This window comes from Podarcis muralis, chromosome 6 (genome assembly GCF_964188315.1).
Source record: "Podarcis muralis chromosome 6, rPodMur119.hap1.1, whole genome shotgun sequence".
NCBI lineage: Eukaryota > Metazoa > Chordata > Lepidosauria > Squamata > Lacertidae > Podarcis > Podarcis muralis.
The window spans coordinates 5,067,735-5,087,528 of NC_135660.1; the positions used below are offsets into that span (position 1 = coordinate 5,067,735).

The following is a 19,794-nucleotide window of genomic DNA, read 5'->3' on the forward strand; positions in this document are numbered from 1 at the left end:
TGGCTCGGGGAGCTGGACGGGAAGGAGCATGGCTCCCGGGGACAGAGGGGTTCCCCTCAGCAGGTGGAAGGCGCAGATCTGATAAAATCAGTGCCTGGAAACTGTCCACGCCACAAGCTGGTGATAACTCTAGGAGCAGCAAAACCTGTGCTCCTGGAACAGGATGTGTAGAAATGTGCAGGGAACTGATAAGTTGTGGAGACGACAAACTGGTGGTGTGGAGGTTGCTAATCCTGGCTGCCGTCTGTCAGAACCAACGGAGGTGCACCAAACCGCAAATTAATGGGTCTCATTCAAGTCAAGTAGTTTATCGCTGCTGCTCTTATATTTATTACCTGCCCTTCACTGTTTAAGATCCCAGGGTGGGTAACAGCATCAAAACAGCATTAAAAACCATTTTAAACTGGAGTCAAGGAAAAGGGATATTGTGATGGTAGAAACAGTGGGATATAAGTTGCTTCATAGGCATGGAAAGGGGGCTAAAGAATAATAAAACTGTCGAGTTGGAAGGGACCCTGAGGGTCATCTGGTCCAACCCTCTGCAGTTCAGGAATACAGTGGTGCCTCGCAAGACGAAAAGAATCCGTTCCGCGATTCTCTTCGTCTAGCGGTTTTTTCTTCTTGCGAAGCAACCCCATTAGCGGCTAAGAGGATTAGCGCTATTAGCAGTTTAGCGGCTTAGCTGTTATTAAAGGATTAGCGGCTAAGCTGCTAGAAGGCTATTAGCGGCTTAGCGGCTTAGAAAAAGGGGGGGGGGAGTGGAAAAAAAATGGCAAGACTTGCAAGACATTTTCGTCTTGCGAAGCAAGCCCATAGGGAAATTCGTCTTGCGAAGCGCCTCCAAAACGGAAAACCCTTTCGTCTAGCAGGTTTTCCGTCTTGTGAGGCATTCGTCTTGCGGGGCACCACTGTATGCAGCTGTCCCATAGGGGGATTGAACCTGCAAACTTGGTGTTATCAGCACCACACTCTAACCAACTGAGCTATTCAGGCCTGCCGCTTCATGTTAGCAATTTACTTGGGCTTAGTACCCCCATGTATATAATTTGCTGGTGTGTCTACCTTTCCCTGAGATGGTTGACCTGGGTTGGGGCGGTGCCAATTCAGATGACAGGCAAGGGAATCGCAAGATGGAATTGAATGTCAGCCGGCCGGAATAAAACCCTCCGTGTGGAAAACCAGCATGTTGGGAGCCAGACTTAGGATCCTTCTCCCTGATGTGCTTGTGTTCTGTTTAAGGGGATATTGTTTTCTATGGAGGAGCATTCTGTCGCCTGATGGAAGCTATGAAAGGAAAGAAGGCTCCTTTGAGGAAACAAGGCTTGCCCAAATGAGAAGAACAGAAAGGAGCACAAACTCTGGCAAAACCAATGGAATGGCAACTGGGAAAGCGAGAGGGAGAAGAGAGCTGGCGTAAACGGCCGGCTCTTGCAATGGAGAGAAATGTATTCTCCCAAGAATCTGCACTTGGAAGTTAACTTATTAATAAATGATGTGGTGTTAGGGCTGAGCAGTGGAGTTAACAAGCCTGAGGATGACACCAAATGGTCTCAGTGGCCTGTCCTTCCGTGATTTCAATAGATTAGTCCCATCTAATCTAGGAGATTGCAATTGTGGGTTTTAACAAGCCACTCTTCTCCCTATCTCCTGCAGTTGATGACAGCTTCTTGATAACATGGGACCAAGCCTGAGCAGGAACAGCTCAGAAGTTGAGCTGTAATGCAAAATGGCAGCCCTGAAGCCCTGTCTCACCAGCTTCTCAGCCTAGACAAGGCGGAAGACTTTCAGATGCACAAAACCATGTGACAGAAAGCCTGTCTCAGCCCAGCAGGATTAGACGAGCCGGTGTCTCCTGATTAAAAGTTGTTTGGCATGATGATGCAAGTGGGTTTCCTGTGTAGGAGTGAGAGTGGGAGCATAAGTGGATCACAGGAGCCCAGAAATCTCATTATCTCAGCAGAAATAGCAGGGCCAGATTCCTTTATTACGTCAAGGTGGACATTTGAGGAGTATTGATGGTGCTGAAACTTTGCTTCTTGAAGCTTTCCTGGTCTCTCCCCTATCCTCTTTGCCTCTGTAAGAAAATTTAGCTGTAGACTAGTGCTGGTGGCTTGCAGCTCATGGAGCAGACCGGTGCTTTGATGGTGTGCCAGTTCCAACCCACAGAAATCTAGCAGGAGGACATATTATGTTTCCCCGGGTCGCAATAGCTAGATTATTATGGATGTGTGTACCTTGCAGTCACAAACAGGTTTAGCTTTCACTCTAACCAGAATGATTTGTTGTATAGCTGTGCTTTCTGTTACGTTTTTTGGCAGAATAGGAGTCCTGGTGTCTGTAAAAAATGATAGATGGGGTTAGCATAGCCAGATCTTTTCTTTTTTAAAGAACAACAGTGTAATTCAGCAGCAAAAAAAAAAGCTAATTCTATTCTAGGCTGCATCAACAGAAGTCTAGTGTCCAGATCAAGGGAAGTAATTGTTGTTGTTTAGTCGTTTAGTCGTGTCCGACTCTTCGTGACCCCATGGACCAGAGCACGCCAGGCACCTCTGTCCTCCACTACTTCCCGCAGTTTGGTCAAACTCATGCTGGTAGCTTCGAGAACACTATCCAACCATCTCGTCCTCTGTCCTCCTCTTCTCCTTCTGCCCTCCATCTTTCCCAACATCAGGGTCTTTTCCAGGGAGTCTTCTCTTCTCATGAGGTGGCCAAAGTACTGGAGCCTCAGCTTCACGATCTGTCCTTCCAGTGAGCACTCAGGGCTGATTTCCTTAAGAATTGATACGTTTGATCTTCTTGCAGAACCACTCTATTCTGCCTTGGTCAGACCACACCTAGAATACTGTGTCCAATTATGGGCACCACAGTTTAAGAAGGATGTTGACAAGCTGGAAGGTGTGCAGAGGAGGGCAAGCAAGATGGTCAAGGGTCTGGAAACCAAGCCTGATGAGGAACGGTTGAAGGAGCTGGGTATGTTTAGCCTGGTAAAGAGGAGACTGAGAGGAGATATGATCAGATATCTCAGGGGCTGTCCTATGGAAGAGGAACAAGCTTGTTTTCTCTTGCTCCAGGAGGGAGGATCTGAACCAGTGGCTTCAAGTTACAAGAAAGGAGATTCCGACTAAACGTCTGGAAGAACTTTCTGACAGTGAGTGCTGTTCCACAGTGGAACACTCTCCCACGAGAGGTGGTGGACTCTCCTTCCTACGAGATTTTTAAGCAGAGGTTGGATGGCCACCTGTCATGGATGCTTGAGCTGAGATTCCTGCCTTGAAGTGGGGTCGGCCTAGATGCCGCTTGGGGGACCCTTCTGACTCTACAATTCTACGATTGTATGCGTCTAACTTACCCAGTGATTGGGGACAGGTGTTTGCTGTGATGAGATTGGGGTGTATTCCTGCTGTTGCTATGAAATACTGTTTATAAAACATAAAACATGCTTGAAGCAAGGAGGGGCGCCTATTCCTGAGTGAAAATGGTTGTTTTCCAGGCCTGAGACGCATCGTTCCAAGAAGGAGCTCATCAAGGTCCTAGAAACAATGGTTGAGACTTTCAAGGATCTGAAAATACCCCACCCACCCGGTTTTGAAATGCCAGCCCTCTTGAGTCGAGAGAGCAAGTGCGCAGAAGTCTGGGTGCCGGGTTGAATACCTCGCAGGTCAGCGTTCCCTTGTGTCTGCTCACAATGGGAAGAGAAATGAGACCAGCTTCAAGATGTAGTTGTCTAGACATGTAGTCACCTTTTACAGTTAAATGTCATGGCGGTGCCTTGTTAAAGTTTAAACGAGACCCACAAAATCCAAACTGTAGTAAACAAAAGGCCGTAGCTGAGCTCTCACCTCTCATGGATGACGGTTGTTGCTGAAGTGTGTTTATATCTTACATTTTGTCTTTGTGAAATGAGTTGAGTGGGTGAAGGGAGGTCTCTAGTTCAGCATGCCTGCATGGCCTCCATGCTGTGCTAGGAGATCAGATAGGGAGCTAGCCTGCATGTTCAGGAGGCAATTCTACATTTCAAGTTGAAATACTGCTTTGGGCCTTGCATGGTCATTTCCAAAGGAGCAGGGGTTGAATTGAGAGTGTCCCTGAGCCTATACAGTGGTACCTCTAGATACGAACGGGATCCGTTCCGGAGCCCCGTTCGCATCTAGAGGCAAACGTAACTAGCAATGGCACGTCTGCGCATGCACGCGTCGCTTTTTGCTGCTTCTGCGCATGCGCGTGACGTCAGTTTCAGCATCTGCGGATGCGCAAGCGGCGAAACCCGGAAGTATCACGCTCCGTTACTTCCGGGTTGCCACGGAGCGCAACTCGAACACGCTCAACTCGAAGCGTCTTCAACCTGAGGTATGACTGTACTTTTGTTTGCCTGATTAAATACAGTGGTACCTCAGGTTACGTACGCTTCAGGTTACATACGCTTCAGGTTACATACGCTTCAGGTTACAGACTCCGCTAACCCAGAAATAGTACCTCGGGTTAAGAACTTTGCTTCAGGATGAGAACAGAAATTGTGCGGCGGCGGCAGCAGCAGGAGGCCCCATTAGCTAAAGTGGTGCTTCAGGTTAAGAACAGTTTCAGGTTAAGAACGGACCTCCGGAACGAATTAAGTACTTAACCTGAGGTACCACTGTATATCTTTCTTACTTGCAAGTAAGAGCCTCTGCATGTGTGTTTTGGAGTGGGAGCCAGGACACTGATGTGCTGCTTTTCCGTATGCAGGGATTTTGTGTGTATGTGTTTGGAGAGGAGTATTCAACTATGTGAGCTCTCAGCTGCAGCCTGAAATGACTTAGCAGCCTGGCCGTTTGACCACTTTTGTTTCTGCTGTAAGCCGCTTTGGCTTCCGTCTGAATAAATATTTTGCAATGAGCAACAAGCCGCAGGGAGAACAAGACCATCAGACATCATCTGCTCATTGCAACCAGTCACCAGAGGCACAGACAGAAGTTTCAGCTCCCACCCACCCACCAGTTATTACAGCCTAAATAAGTTGCATTAATTAGGAGTGAGCTTGGGGTTTTAGTTTTTCTTTAAGCCACCTTATAAGGCTTCAGGATGGGGTAGGCTACAACTGCGAACAAGCCCATGAAGGCTGCATCCAGGGATGCTTTAAATAAGCTGCCATAAACTCAGCCCTGCAAGTCCGTCAGCAGATCTGTTGCATGCTGCCTCTCCCTTCTTGCACAGGAGAAAAAGGGGGCCTGATATGTTTTGGGCGTTCAGTGGTCCGGAGCTGGGATTCCATACCGCACTCCCTGCAGGCATGGACTCTCGTGAACCGGGGCCCCATTGTTGACCTCGCTAATAGATTTAATTGGCCGAGCGTCTCAAAGCGGAGCGCCTGCTTGTTGCTACATTTCCCTCGATGTGCTTTGAGAGTTCTGGCAACGGCGTATTTATGTTCCGTTCATTTCCAACGCAGGCCCTTTGCCGCTGCCAGCCTATTAATTTCTAAACTGCCTGCAGCTACAGATCGCGATGGGTGGCAGAGCTTTGCGGTTGCAGCACCAAACAGCTGGACTAAGCGACCTGTTCCATTGAAACAAAACCCATGCGGCCTCTGGTTTCTTGAGGAGCCCTTAATCCTTTCTCTTAAGACCTGTCAGCACAAGAGAGCAGTTGTTTTAAGCTCCCTGCTGTCTACCGCTGCACGTCATCTGCCCGGCCGAGCTCAAAGTGTCTGAGGGCTGGCGTCCGGGGTCACAGTCGTAGTGCCCCGGGCTCTAACTCGGCCTGATAAGGGCACGTGGGACCCTTTGCACGAGTGGGGCGTTCCGTCTCTGTTCGGACCTGATTCTGCCGAAGACTGTAAATCGAGACGTTATGTAAGCAGTGTATCTTGGAATGCGGTCGCTTTTTTGAAATTCCATTCATTAATGGGTTTTTAATTGAAGGAATATGTATCTGTGGAAGCAGGTTATAGCTGCAGTCGGTTTGTCACCGGATAGCGGGTCTCCGAGCACATGAAAGAGGAATTCTCTCGCTAGCTCTAAAGCTGCATAACCTAAAGCCCGAGGCAGGTTATGCAAATCTAACAACAACAATACCATGTGAAGGGCAAACATGAAGGAATAAAAATTGGCAAAAGAGCCCCACCTGCCATTCATATGAAATACATAAATAAATGTGTGTGTTGTGGGTGCAGTAGAATTTATACACTGCTTTTGACAGGCGAGCGCTGTTGCCCCAACCTGCAGACAGAGGGACTGAGGAGGGAGTTGGTTCACGGCATGCCATTTTATTATGCACGCTTGTTCTATGCTATGATAATTTTTATACAGTGGAACCTTGGTTCTCGAACACCTTGGTACTCGAACATTTCAGCTCCTGAATGCTGAAAAACTGGAAGAAAGTATTCCGGTTTTCGAATGTTTTTTGGAAGCCGAACGTCCGATGAGGCTGTCAGCTATTGTTTCTGGGGTGCCTGTGCCAATCGGAAACCACACCTTGGTTTTCGAACATTTTGGAAGTCAAACGGACTTCTGGATTACGTTTGAGAACCAAGGTACCACTGTAATGTCTTCTTGGTTTTAAAGTGTTGATTTCATAGATGCTTTCTTATAAATATTTTATATTAATTTAGGTAAACCACTTAGTGATCTTTTTATTGTTATTAAGTGGTCTGCAGGTCATAGAATTGTAGAGTTGCAAGGGGGCCTTGCATTTCAGAAATCATTTGCCCAACGTGGGGCTAGAACCGACGACCCTGAGATTAAGAGTCTCATGCTCCACCTACTGAGCTTTCCCAGCTACTCCTATTTATCGTCATGGATGCTTTAGTTGAGGTTCCTGCGTTCCTGGGGGTTGGACTAGACAGCCTTCGGGGTCGTCCCCCCCACTCTATGATTCTAAATACAGTGGTGCCCCGCAAGACGAATGCCTCGCAAGACGGAAAACCCACTAGACGAAAGGGTTTTCCGTTTCTGAGCTGCTTCGCAAGACAATTTTCCCTATGGGCTTGCTTCACAAGACAAAACGTCTTGCTAGTCTTGCGTTTTTTCCCCTCGCTTCCCTCCCCTTTTTTCTAAGCCGCTAATCCGCTAATAGCCTTTTAGCAGCTTAGCCGCTAAGCCGCTAATAGCCGCTAAGCCGCTAATAGCGCTAATAGGGTTGCTTCGCAAGACGAAAAAACCGCTAGACGAAGAGAATCGCGGAACGGATTCTTTTCGTCTTGCGAGGCACCACTGTACCGTATTTTTTGCACCATAACACTCACTTTTTTCCTCCTAGAAAGTAAGGGGAAATGTTTGTGCGTGTTATGGAGCGAATGCCTGCAGGTGGTGGTGGGGATCTGCTGCAGTCGTGAGCAGAGGATCCATGGTTCCCCTTCCTTCCCTCCTCCGTGGTTACAAAGCATGGATCCACATGGATCCTCAGGATTTTTGCACTGGGCTACTCCAAACTCACTGCCTGTCATCACATGTCTGTGGCCACAGCATGAACCACAAAAATCATATATCCACTATTTCGTTTAGAATATTTTTTTCCTTGTTTTCCTCCTCTAAAAACCACGTGCGTGTTATGGTCTGGTGCGTGTTATAGAGTGAAAAATACGGTAAATAGCCGAGGAGGCAAGATTTGAATTGGCAGTTTCCTGGCCCCCAGCTCAGCCCTCGTGATATACTATCCCTCAATTTGGAGACATGTGATCTGAACAAAGCACATGAACCTAATAATTTCCCTGCTGGACCAGACCAAAAGCCCACCTACTATAACATCCATGCTCCTTTCAGAAGCCGGTTTTCAAATAGATGAACTTGCTGCCCCCGGTGCTGAGTTTTCTTTGTTTCTTCCCTGTTTTTGATAGGCAAGAATGCATCTTCACCATTGACCCCTCAACCGCCAGGGACCTTGACGACGCTTTGTCTTGCAAGCCGCTTCCAGATGGTAAGATGCGTTTCCTATGTTGCTTTAGTGTCTGTGCGCATGGATGTCCGTTTATAGCAGCTGCTGTGTGTTTTCAAACATGTAGCTCATCAGGCGCGTTAAGAACTTGAACAGGGCTCTACGTGGATGAACGTTAATCGTGTTCACACCCCAGCAGCCCTGCTTAATAATAATAACATTTATTTATTTATTTATTCATTCATTCATTCATTCATACATACATACATACATACATACCCCGCCCATCTGGCTGGGTTTCCCCAGCCACTCTGGGCGGCTTCCAACAGAACACTAAAATACAATAACCTATTAAACATTAAAAGCTTCCCTAAACAGGGCTGCCTTCAGATGTCTTATAAAACTTTGTGAGAGCCACTAGTGGTCAGAGTGGACGGTCCAAGGTTAGCTTGTCCATTGAGCTGATACATTATTAGGAAGCCTCGAGTGTACAGGCAACTCTCAATTTACGTGGGGGTTACACTCCAAGGCACCCTGTGTTTACGTGAAATTGCGTATATTTGAAACACCATTGGAAAAGCCTGCAAACACCCTCTGACCTCTGGCAACCCTAGAAAAAAACAGCAGCACTTGTTGTTTAGTCGTTTAGTCGTGTCCGACTCTTCGTGACCCCCTGGACCAGAGCATGCCGGGCACTCCTGTCTTCCACTGCCTCCCACAGTTTGGTCAAACTCATGTTTGTAGCTTCGAGAACATTGTCCAACCATCTCATTGTCTGTCGTCCCCTTCTCCTTGTGCCCTCCATCTTTCCCAACATCAGGGTCTTTTCCGGGGAGTCTTCTCTTCTCATGAGGTGGCCAAAGTCTTGGAGCCTCAGCTTCAGGACCTGTCCTTCCAGTGAGCACTCAGGGCTGATTTCCTTCAGAATGGATAGGTTTGACTCTCAAGAGTCTCCTCCAGCACCATAATTCAAAAGCATCAATTATGGTGCTGATGGAGACTACCAGATGCCAAACCCCACCACAATCACTCAAATTCCAACTTGCCACAGGCCTCAATGGCAGTGCAACTGCTCCTGGGATTTCCCTTGCAAAGGCTTGTGGGATAGCTAGCTGCTGTTTTCGTGCCTGTTTGCCCTATTTGCTGGGCTCTCTTTAGGGTTGTTTCTGCCATTTTTACAGTCACTTCCAGGTTCGAAGTGATGTGTGCATGTGCGATTGTGCGTCAACTGGATGCACATCCGTTAGGAGTTGCCTGTATATGCTCATCGTCTCCCATCTCCTCTTTGTTCAGTATGTGCTTTGTATGCAAAAGGTTCCCTGATGCAATTTCTGGCGTCCCTAAGGAGGACGGGGAAAGACTCCTGCCGGAAATCCTGGGTCCGGCTGCCACTCTGTGTTCCCCAACCCGTTGCCCTCCAGATGTTTCGGTCCACAGCCCCAACCAGCAACTTTGTGATGGGAGTTGTAGCCCAAAACATCTGGAGCGGGCATTGGGTTGGGGAAGGCTGCTATAGACAGTGGAATGCCAGGCAGACCAGTGATCCAACATGGTGTGAGGTCACCTGCCCGTGAACTGGAGCTTGGTTTCAAGTAGGTGCTGCTGGAATGGCAGGGAAGCAGCTGGAAAAGCTCTCTCCTTCTTTTCCACTTGGGCTGAGTCACTTTCCAGTGATGGGAACTTCTTGAAATGAGGTAAGCAGTGACTATGTTGTTAATAAACTAAAATGGGAGGCCGTCATGTTTGCCTCGCCGCCTCTGCATTGTTACAAATCTTTAATGAAGGTTGCTGGCCTTTTATTTTAGTAAATAAAACCTGTGGCTGCAGAGGCAGATGGAACGAGGCCTTTCTGTTAATGGAAGAGATGAGGCAGTGGGGTCTCCTAGATGCCCAGCTGCAGGCCTTGCAGTTCCTTCCAGGAGACGCATCTTAGGACACAGAAATAAAGCCTTGCATAGCATAGGAAGCGCGTCTCCTGATTCCACTTTTTAGTATTGTTCCATCGGGTGGTTGAGGGTCCTGTACCCGTTTTGCATTTCTAAGAATTCAGACGCTTAGAAAGTTGAGGCAATTTTAATCTGTTTTAGTATTTTATTTATAAATTTATTTATTTGGTTTTTCAAATTAAAGTTCTACAATCGCATATCCAACATACATCATAAAAGCAAGATTCCAAAGAATTCCCTTCTCCCCTTTGTGGGTCCTATTGTTAGTCCTTTCCTCCTGCGTGTTTTATAATAATCCAAATCTTTTACCTCTCCATTTTATCCAAAACTCACGATTAAACTACAGTGGTGCCTCGCAAGACGAAATTAATTCGTTCCGCAAGTTTTTTCTTCTTGCGAGTTTTTCGTCTTGCGAAGCACAGTTTCCCATAGGAATGCATTGAAAATCAATCAATGCGTTCCTATGGAGACCGTCCGGGGACAGAGGGGAAGCGCTGTGCGCCTTTCCCCTCTGTCCCCGGACCTGTTTTAAAGCAAGGGAAGGGGCAGCGGGGAGAATCGCTTCTCCCCGTTGCCGCCCCTTGGTTCAAAAGGGGTCTGGGGACAGAGGGGAAGGCGCGCGCGCCTTCCCCTCTGTCCCCGGAGATTGCGGGGCTGGCAACGGGGAGAAGCGATCTTCTCCCCGCCGCCCCTAGCTTCAAAAGAGGTCCGGGGACAGCGGGGAAGACGCCCTGCGCTTCCCCGCTATCCCCGGAGCTTGCGGGGCAAGCTTCGTTTTGCGAAGCAAGCCCATAGGGAAATGCATCTTGCGAAGCGGCTAAGAAAACGAAAAACTCCTTCGTCTAGCGAGTTTTTTCGTCTTCCGAGGCGTTCGTCTTGCGGGGTACCACTGTACAAGTGCTATTCCAATCCTACTAATGATTTTAACTCTTTACAATGATTTTTAAGATAAGTTATAAATTCCCCCCATTCCTTATTAACCTTTGCATGTTTTAAAGTAGGGTTGTGAATTTTTCTTGATTTTACTGCTTTATGTTTTGTAAACCACTTTGAGGGTTGTTGTTGTTGTTTTGCAATCAAGCAGTGTATAAATTTAAATAAATAAATCAAGCAAACACGGCAAGGTGTTCCCACTGCTAACCTGCTCTGAAATTGTTCTGAGCTTTCATGTGCCAACGGCAAACTCGGCTTGGTACCATCGCAGCAGCTGGCGCAGCCCTTTTGGCAAAGGGGCTGGATAACAGGATGGGGGTGGAATTGAATGTGGAGGGGAGAGGAACCCACAAAGGTACCGCAAGTGACGTCTGAATTCCTGGGATGGTTGATTCAGTGCTGCAAGATGGCCAGGGCAGTGGCAGCTTCCTTGGCCTGCGTTTTGTCGTTAGAAAATGAGTGCTGGCAGTCCATTACGGAGATTGGAAACAGGTCTCTGCATCTGCGTAGTTAGGAATTGGTCTTGAATGACAGCTCGCTACATGCCCTCTCCCGAATAATGCTTGCTGCGTTGTGTAGCTCCTACTGGTGAATATTTCTGTCGTGTTTAATTTAGAAGGCTGCTTGCCCACATATTTCTGCATATTGCACCCAGATTGTCAAAGTGATCAGGTTGTATCTGAGCAAAATCTCAGGCTGAGAGCTTAATTCAATTGAGGGAAACAGGTCCTCATGCTGTTGCTGGACAGTCATTCATTCATTCATTCATTCATTCATTTGGAGGAATGTCTTAGGAGGCTGCTGTGAAAGGCCAATTCACCATTTAGCCCCAGACTGGTGTCGGTTCTGGTTACCAGTGTTAATACTGGGTTTCACTTTCCATCCTTGAAACCTGGAAAAATCTGGGACTATGTGACAACTTAGATCAGAGGTTTTCAACCTATTTGAGTCCACGGCTCCCTTGACCAACTCCCTTCTTTCTGCGGCCCCCCTGTGGGGCTCAGGAGCCCAGTGAGGTCCCCCCTTGCCTGCAGAGCTGGCAGCCCCTCACCCTCTTTGGAACACCCTCCCTTGTGGAGCGTTCCCTCAGCCTCCTCTCTTTGAGAATCCTCCGTGTAGGCACTGCTGCCACCCTTGGTCTCTGAACTCCATGCCCCCCCCCCACTGCCCTAAGCAGAGGTGTACCCGGTATTCTGAACTGATGCTGAAACGGTGTGCTCATTTCTTATTTCTTTTCTCTTTTTTTAAGGTATTTTTTATTAGGGATTTCAACATAACAATTTATCAAAAATACATCATTCCCATTCCCTCCCAAAAAAGAAAAAACCCACCCTCTCACCCCTCCATGAGACTTCCCTCAGCTCCTCTCTCTGGTTTCTCAGCACATGTTATTCTCTGCATGTTACAAAATTGTAAAGATCCTCAATTTATCTACCTGTATGTTACCAATAAAGAATTTGTGAGTGTTTATTCAAAACCTGCCAAGGAGTCCACTTGATTTTGTTGTTTCTTTAAATACTTCGTAAAAGGTTCCCATTCTTCTTTAAAGTCACAGTTATCCTCGTCACGTAGTTTATGTGTCAATTTCGCCAGTTCCGCATGGTCCATCAATTTCTCTTGCCACAGTTCTTTAGTCGGGATTTCCTCATTCTTCCATCCTTGTGCTACTAAGACTCTTGCCGCCGCTGTCGCATACATGAAAATGTTTTTTAATTTCCTTGGCAGGTCTTTTCCTACAATCCCTAACAAGAAAGCTTTGGGCTTTTTTTACAAATGATTATTGGAACATTTTCTTCAGCTCATTGTATATCATTTCCCAAAATCAACAGTGTGCTTATTTCTTGAGTAAAGATTTTGGGTTTCCTCGAGCCGTAAGTCTGAATACGGTGTCCGAGGGTGAGAGCCAGGACACAGTCACTTTCCCCTTGGACAAGAGGCGTTAATGTGTCTTCTCCTCCAGAGACTGCAAAACCAAATCAGAGCAAAAGTTTCCAGGAGACCTTCTTGTCCTCCTCTTTTACTGAAATATTATTTGAGCTAAGAACTCGTTTCGCATCTGGCGCCCTGCATCCTGGAACATCTCCAGAGGCCAAAGACCAAGCAACATGCACGACCTTAGCAGTGTTCAGTGGAGACACGTCAAAGAGGACTTGCGCCCTCCCGACCCCAGGGCTTTCCTTCCAGGAACAGGATTACCTTCCTCTACACCCAGAAGGATTCCAATTTGCGAAGGCTGTTGGGTGCCACTTCCCATCTCTGTAAATTCAATGAGTATTAATTTCCTGGTAGAATTAGCCCTCTAGAATGGAGCATGGAATAGTAATAAAAAACAGCTTGAGGTGCGATTTGCCAGAAATGGTCCTTTCTCTCTTCATCTCTTTGGCTGAGAGCCTTGATGTTGAGTGGGGGCTTCTGGCATCAGCCAAATTCAAGAAGTTCTCCCCTTGTCAGAGCTGTCATATTCTCTCCCCCCCCCCCTCACACACAGAGAGAGAAATCTGATCTTAACAGAAGCACTCTTGCCTCTTGGATATGGCTTTCTTAGCTGCTTGTCCTCTTTCTGCGAGGTTTTTTTATTTTGAACTTTGCAGCCTTGTGTTGGGAAAGAGGCCTGAGGACAGGCTGAGGGCAGGCCTGAATGAGGCAGTTTAATAGTTTAGGATGGGGGGGGGGGGCAGGAACAGAACAGGAGTTTCAGGTGGGAGAGTTCTGGGCTGAAGTGGGATAGGTGCAGGTGGGAGAGGAGTGATACAAGCATTCTGTGGTCCATGGAGGGAACGTGGATTAGTCTCTAAAGGAAGCTTGGAGGAATGAGCAGTGCTGCACAGATGGGCAACTTCCTGCGTTCTCATGCGCAGCCCAGAATGGCCCAATTGCCAGAAAAATCTCAAAAGTAGGGTATTTGTTTCCCCCCTCCCTCAAAACCAGGGTCAAAATCAGGGTCAAAATCAGGGTATTTGTTTTCCCCCTCCCTCAAAACCAGTTCTGGGCACCACAGTTCAAGAAGGACACTGACAAACTGGAACGTGTCCAGAGGAGGGCAACCAAAATGGTCAAAGGCCTGGAAACGATGCCTTATGAGGAACGGCTAAGGGAGCTGGGCATGTTTAGCCTGGAGAAGAGGAGGTTAAGGGGTGATATGATAGTCATGTTCAAATATATAAAAGGATGTCACATAGAGGAGGGAGAAAGGTTGTTTTCTGCTGCTCCAGAGAAGCGGACACGGAGCAATGGATCCAAACTACAAGAAAGAAGATTCCACCTAAACATTAGGAAGAACTTCCTGACAGTAAGAGCTGTTCGACAGTGGAATTTGCTGCCCAGGAGTGTGGTGGAGTCTCCTTCTTTGGAGGTCTTTAAGGAGAGGCTTGACAACCATATGTCAGGAGTGCTCTGATGGTGTTTCCTGCTTGGCAGGGGGTTGGACTCGATGGCCCTTGTGGTCTATTCCAACTCTATGATTCTATGACCCAAAGTGTACTACAAAATGATTAGGATATTTCCAAGCCACCCAGAAAATTTAAATTTAGAGCATATTCATTTCAAGAATACTCTGATTGCTGGAAAAATGTGAAAACGAGGGCGTTTTTACACAGAATAGTCAAAACTCGGGATATTTTCTCCCCCAGCCAATTTGAACATGGTGTGGGGCATGGGAGGTGTTGGACTTGGTAGCAGCCAAGAATGCGCTGAGTATCTGCCCCTTCTTAGGGAAAGGGAGCAAGATTCTTTTGCCCTAGAGGGGCTCATGGTCTGAGTGATTTCTCTTTGGATACAGGGGCTATCTCAGAAAGGAGAGGCTAGTTAGTACCAATGTGGGAGAGTGAAGTGGCGCCTGTTGACATGCCTGCCCTCGACCCTGCCTGTGCTCCTTTTGGCCTTCTTCCATCTTCCCCTGGTCCTGCTAAGATGCTGCTTGCTCCATCCCTCTCCAGGAAGAGCTGCTTACATTTTCATTCATGGCAACCTGGAAGCACCTCGGGGCATTTCTGAAGCAGCCCATGTCCTGAGCTCCACAACTTCATAAGCCTGTGACATATTTTACAGAGCAGCGATCTGGCTAAAGCATCCTCCAGCCTGGCTAATGGCAGGATCTGGATGTTCAGCACCCATCCTTAGAACAAGTCCGTGCACCTCGCTTCTGTGCTCACAGCAGGGTACCTCGCATTCTGTCTGTTCCTCAGCCATATGCTCTACCAATGTCCACTTGGCACCCATGCTTTTGAGCTGGCTGGAGCATGTGGAAATCACTCTCTGCAGCGGCTTAAAAGGCCAGGCCTGTCCCACATCTAAATTATTTGTCAGGCTTAAGGTGCTGGCCAATAGAGCTGGAGCAACCATACACCTCTTGTTTTGCAATGTGAAGTGTATGTCTTAACGCTGCTTCATAATGGGATTTAGGAGTCTGGATGCATGATTTATTAGCTGCTGCAGACAAAACACGCACGTAACCCTATCAGGCTTTTAATTTTGTAATGCACGGCGTTGGGGCTTCCTCCCCCAGTACAACTCCCACTTCCAGTGCCTCATGGAAAACTTTGAAAATGCGTCTTTCGAAGGCACGGTCCTCAGCTCCGCTTTCATTTCTGCTATTTGGTGACTTTCCATTGGGTCTGCTGCTGATCATCAGCTGGGCTATGCAGAGCTGCGTGGACAAGGACCCACACACAGTGCACTCACACACAGTGTGTATGGCTGATCCCACCCCTACTACATCTCCCCACCCCACCCCGATCTAGTTCCTCATACCTCTCAAAGAGCCACAGGGGACAGTCAGAAGCCATGTTGACCCAGGGTCGTCATTCAGTGTGTGTGTGTGTGTGTGTGTGTGTGTGTGTGCAGAAAAATTGGTGACACGCCTGTGTGTGAGCATGCAAAAGTGATTCCTGTGAGGCCCAGTTTTTGTTTTAATCCAGGCCGAAGTGGGAGGAGATGGGGTATTTCAGATTGCGTCCTCTTTTGCACTCTGCTTTTTGAGGTGGAGTTGTGCAGATGCTTGCACATACTAGTGTGCAAACTTCTAAATAAATAGAAAAATCGACACTGCTTCACAGCAAAACTCCAGAGCGACTTACCCACATATACCTCTGTTAGTTATGAGCAATATTTATGTGCCCTTCATCAAAAGAACAGAAGAAGCTATAAGGCTGTTTGCCCAGCCAGGTACGAATTGTCTGATTTGACCAGGAATCACTCAGAGAAAGGTGTTTCCTGGTATCTGAAAACTGAGATCTGTTACTGAGAAGCTTCATTGATGTGGAACTCCACATATGCTCCAGTACTGTATGCGTGGTTAGGCTTGGGAATTCTGTGGCCACCTCCGTGTGCTTTCAGTGGACTGCTTGAGAGGGGTGTGTGTGTGTGTGTGTGTGTGTGTGTGTGTGTGTGTACATTTACTGGCGCAAGGAGGTGGAGCTCCTGGAGCCTCCTCTGAACATGTTTTCCCAGTGAGCCCTCCTTGGGTGAAAAAAAGAGACCTCCGTTTTCCCATCCACTTGGAGCAAGGCCAGCCCAACCATTGGGTAGAGAGCTGTCTTGGGCATTTGATTCCGGGGCGCTGGAGGATAGAGCTCTGTGGTCCTCAGGTGTGCTGGAGGATGCTATTCCACCCCCGGTGTGGAAGTGAGATTCAGCTGCTGCTCCGATCTGTTTCTGCATGTGAAATGGAGAAGGTGCCATTTGGTCTTCTGCACCAAGCAAGATATTTTGGAACCTGTCCTTGAGATGATATGAGGAGGTGCGTTTCTGATGGTCAGGTTGGTGGGAAGCCCTGGGGAGACTGACCTTTTCTAAACACACCCCCCCCCCCCCCCGTTCTTTGTTTTGGAGGCTCACCCCGGGAGATTCTGAAACTCTGAGAACATTGGGTTCTCTTTGGGTCTTTTGTTCTCGCTGTGTTTTTCTTCAGTGTTTCATGTCAAAAGGAGTGAGGGGTGGGGGAAGTTGGTAACTGTTGAGTTCAGTTTTTTTGGGGGGGGAAACACTGAGTGGATGGAATGGGCTTGCCTTCTTCCATGTCCCTTGGCTGAATCTGCCTTCTATGACATTCAGTTTTACCGTGGTCTGGTAAACAAAGCCGCCAGTTCACGTTCCGCTCCTTGGCACTTTGCGAAAACCAGAATGCCCCCAGGCCAGGCAAGGAAGGTTTATGTAAGCCAAATAAAGCCCTGAACAATGAATTGGCATGGGTTTTGGCGTGAAGAGGGACCGGACTGCCGGCCTTCAAAACGCCAGCTGATTTCAGGGGCCCATGGTCTCCCACTGGCAAACTCTGGGTACCTCGGTGAATGCCTTCAGCAGCTATAGAAGCCATAAATAAACATAGCTAGCTTTGAGGATGAATTGGCCCCAACTCCATATGAGAAAAGTTGAGGTGTGCTTGAATGCTTTCAGGAGAATTCTTGCTTTACCGTTGAGCCACGGCCATTCCTTGTCAACAGAGGTTAAAGTTAGCCTTGGAAAACCAAGTCTCTGTCTTGATGGCATCCCTGTTTCATGCCTGTTAGCATGGCTCAGATCTTGAAATAGGGCTTAAAATAGGGTTTAATTATCTTGCGTACTCTGTAGTGGTGATAGCCTTTCAAGCTGCTTTCAGAGCACTGCATCTCATAGTCCTGCTGGATGTACGGTCATACCTCGGGTTGAATGTGCTTCAAGTTGAGCGCTTTTGGGTTGCACTCCGCGGCAGCCCAGAAGTAACAGAGCGCGTTACTTTTGGGTTTCGCTGCTCGCGCATTCGCAGATGCTCAAAATGCCGTCACGCGCATGCGCGGAAGCAGCAAAACGCGACCCACACATGCGCAGGTGCACCGTCGCGTCTTACGTTCCATTCAGGATGCGAACAGGGCTCCGGAACGGATCCTGTTCGCATCCCGAGGTACCAGTGTATCTGTTCTCACAGAACTGGCTAATTTTCTCTTTCCCTGTTTTAATTTGGGTGGTGAAAAAGTTGCTTAGGAAAGTGAATGTGAATTTACCACCAGGGTATCTCTCCCGCTCTTCCTGCTCCTGCTGTTCACACAAACTTAAACTCCAGTTTCCCCATTCCAGGAGTGAACACTTGATTCAAATTGCTGCGTTGGCAGCTTTTACTGAGTACTTACAGACCCTTCCTCCCTCTCTTTCTTCATCCTGTTTTATTATTATTATTTCTTTGGTAATAAAGGAAAATTGAGTTCTCTGGGCTGTTTTTGTTCGGGGAGGTGAGGTCATCAGTGGAGAAGTTGAAATCCCAGCTTGCTTTAAACTCTTCTCATAGGTGTGTTGTATAAATCATTCCTCCTTCAGTTGCCACATAGGATTGGGGTTACGCACAGCATCCTGGAATAGGTTCAAACCCATTAGACTCTTTTTTCAGATCTCAACAAGCCCTTTGTATAACCATGTGTAACATGGGAAGAAACTGTTCCAATGGATGGGTGCCATTTTTAACTTCAATCATTGCGAGTTTACATATGACATCGGAGTTGATTAGGGCTAAGCCAAAACTGCTTACTGTTTGGGGGGCATGTTTTTGGCAGTCTTGAGGGAACATTAAAACATTTTCAGCAGTAACTCTGAAGATGTTTGGCCTATTCTTTCCATTGCCTCCTTTTGCTCTCTCTCAGCAGAGTTTGTTTTCCCTTAAGGATGCCACCTTGTTCATTCTGTGGTCTTTGATTGGTTGAGATTGTTGTCGTTGTTTAGTCGTTTAGTTGTGTCCGACTCTTCGTGACCCCATGGACCAGAGCACGCCAGGCACTCCTGTCTTCCATTGCCTCCCACAGTTTGGTCAGACTCATGCTGGTAGCTTCGAGAACACTGTCCATCTCGTCATCTCGTCACTGTCCATCTCTGTCCATCTCGTCCTCTGTTGTCCCCTTCTCCTTGTGCCCTCAATCTTTCCCAACATCAGGGTCTTTTCCAGGGAGTCTCCTCTTCTCATGAGGTGGCCAAAGTCTTGGAGCCTCAGCTTCAGGATCTGTCCTTCCAGTGAGCACTCAGGGCTGATTTCCTTCAGAATGGAGAGGTTTGATCTTCTTGCAGTCCATGGGACTCTCAAGAGCCTCCTCCAGCACCAGAGTTCAAAAGTTGAATTACGGTTGAGATTACCCATGTGAATAATCCAGGAGGCATTGCTCTCGCTCTCAGATGATTTTTCCTCTGCGATGTCATCGTGTGACCAAATTTGGTGGATTTAGAAGAATCATAATGGCATTCCATTCATTATGTGATTCATGATTGGTTGGGCTTTGGGGCTAATCAGGCAAATGAGGTGGTATGTTTATTTGTATCATTTATTATTCCCATGATCCTTGATTATAAAACCCCATAAAAAGATGTTTTGAAAATTAGGCAAATGACAGAAGTAGTAACTATGTGCTGAGGTGGGAGCTGATAGAGGGAGTGGGATCAGATATGGTATTCTCAAGAGGTTTGTGGTATTCTCTAAGGAGTTTGGCTCAGGTTTAAATTCATTGTGATAGTTGGGTCAGATTTACTGTATTGATGTGATTGATTGTTCAGCCCAGACACTGAGATCCAGCACCAAGGGCTTTCTGGCAGTTCCCACACTGCAAGAAGTGAAACTACAGGGAACCAGGCAGAGGGCCTTCTTGGTAGTGGCGCCCTCCATGTGGAACACCCTCCCATCAGATGTTAAGGACATGAGTAATTATATAACATTTAGGAAACATTTGAAGGCAGCCCTGTATAGGGAAGCTTTTAAGGTTTAATGTTTCAGTATGTGTTTCTGTATGCTGGAAGCTGCCCAGAGTGGCTGGAGCAACCCAGTCAGATGGGCGGGGTACTACTGCTACTGCTACTACTACTACTGCCACTACTACTACTAATAATAATACAGTGGTACCTTGGGTTAAGTACTTAACTTCCGGAGGTCCGTTCTTAACCTGAAACTGTTCTTAACCTGAAGCACCACTTTAGCTAATGGGACCTCCCACTGCTGCCGCGCCACCAGAGCACGATTTCTGTTCTCAACCTGAAGCAAAGTTCTTAACCTGAGGCACTATTTCTGGGTTAGCGGAGTCTGTAACCTGAAGCATATATAACCTGAAGCGTATGTAACCTG

General features: G+C 47.5%; 1 protein-coding gene across 2 annotated transcripts in view; it reads left to right on the top strand.

Annotated features, from left to right (window-relative positions):
* The window catches only part of DIS3L2 (DIS3 like 3'-5' exoribonuclease 2), a 201,501-nt gene that overhangs the window by 105,320 nt on the left and 76,387 nt on the right, over window positions 1-19,794 (top strand). For both annotated transcript variants that reach the window (XM_028731804.2, XM_077929633.1), the window contains exon 11: window positions 7,811-7,890. In XM_028731804.2, the coding sequence (XP_028587637.2) occupies window positions 7,811-7,890 (80 nt within the window). The remainder of the gene's footprint in view (window positions 1-7,810; window positions 7,891-19,794) is intronic.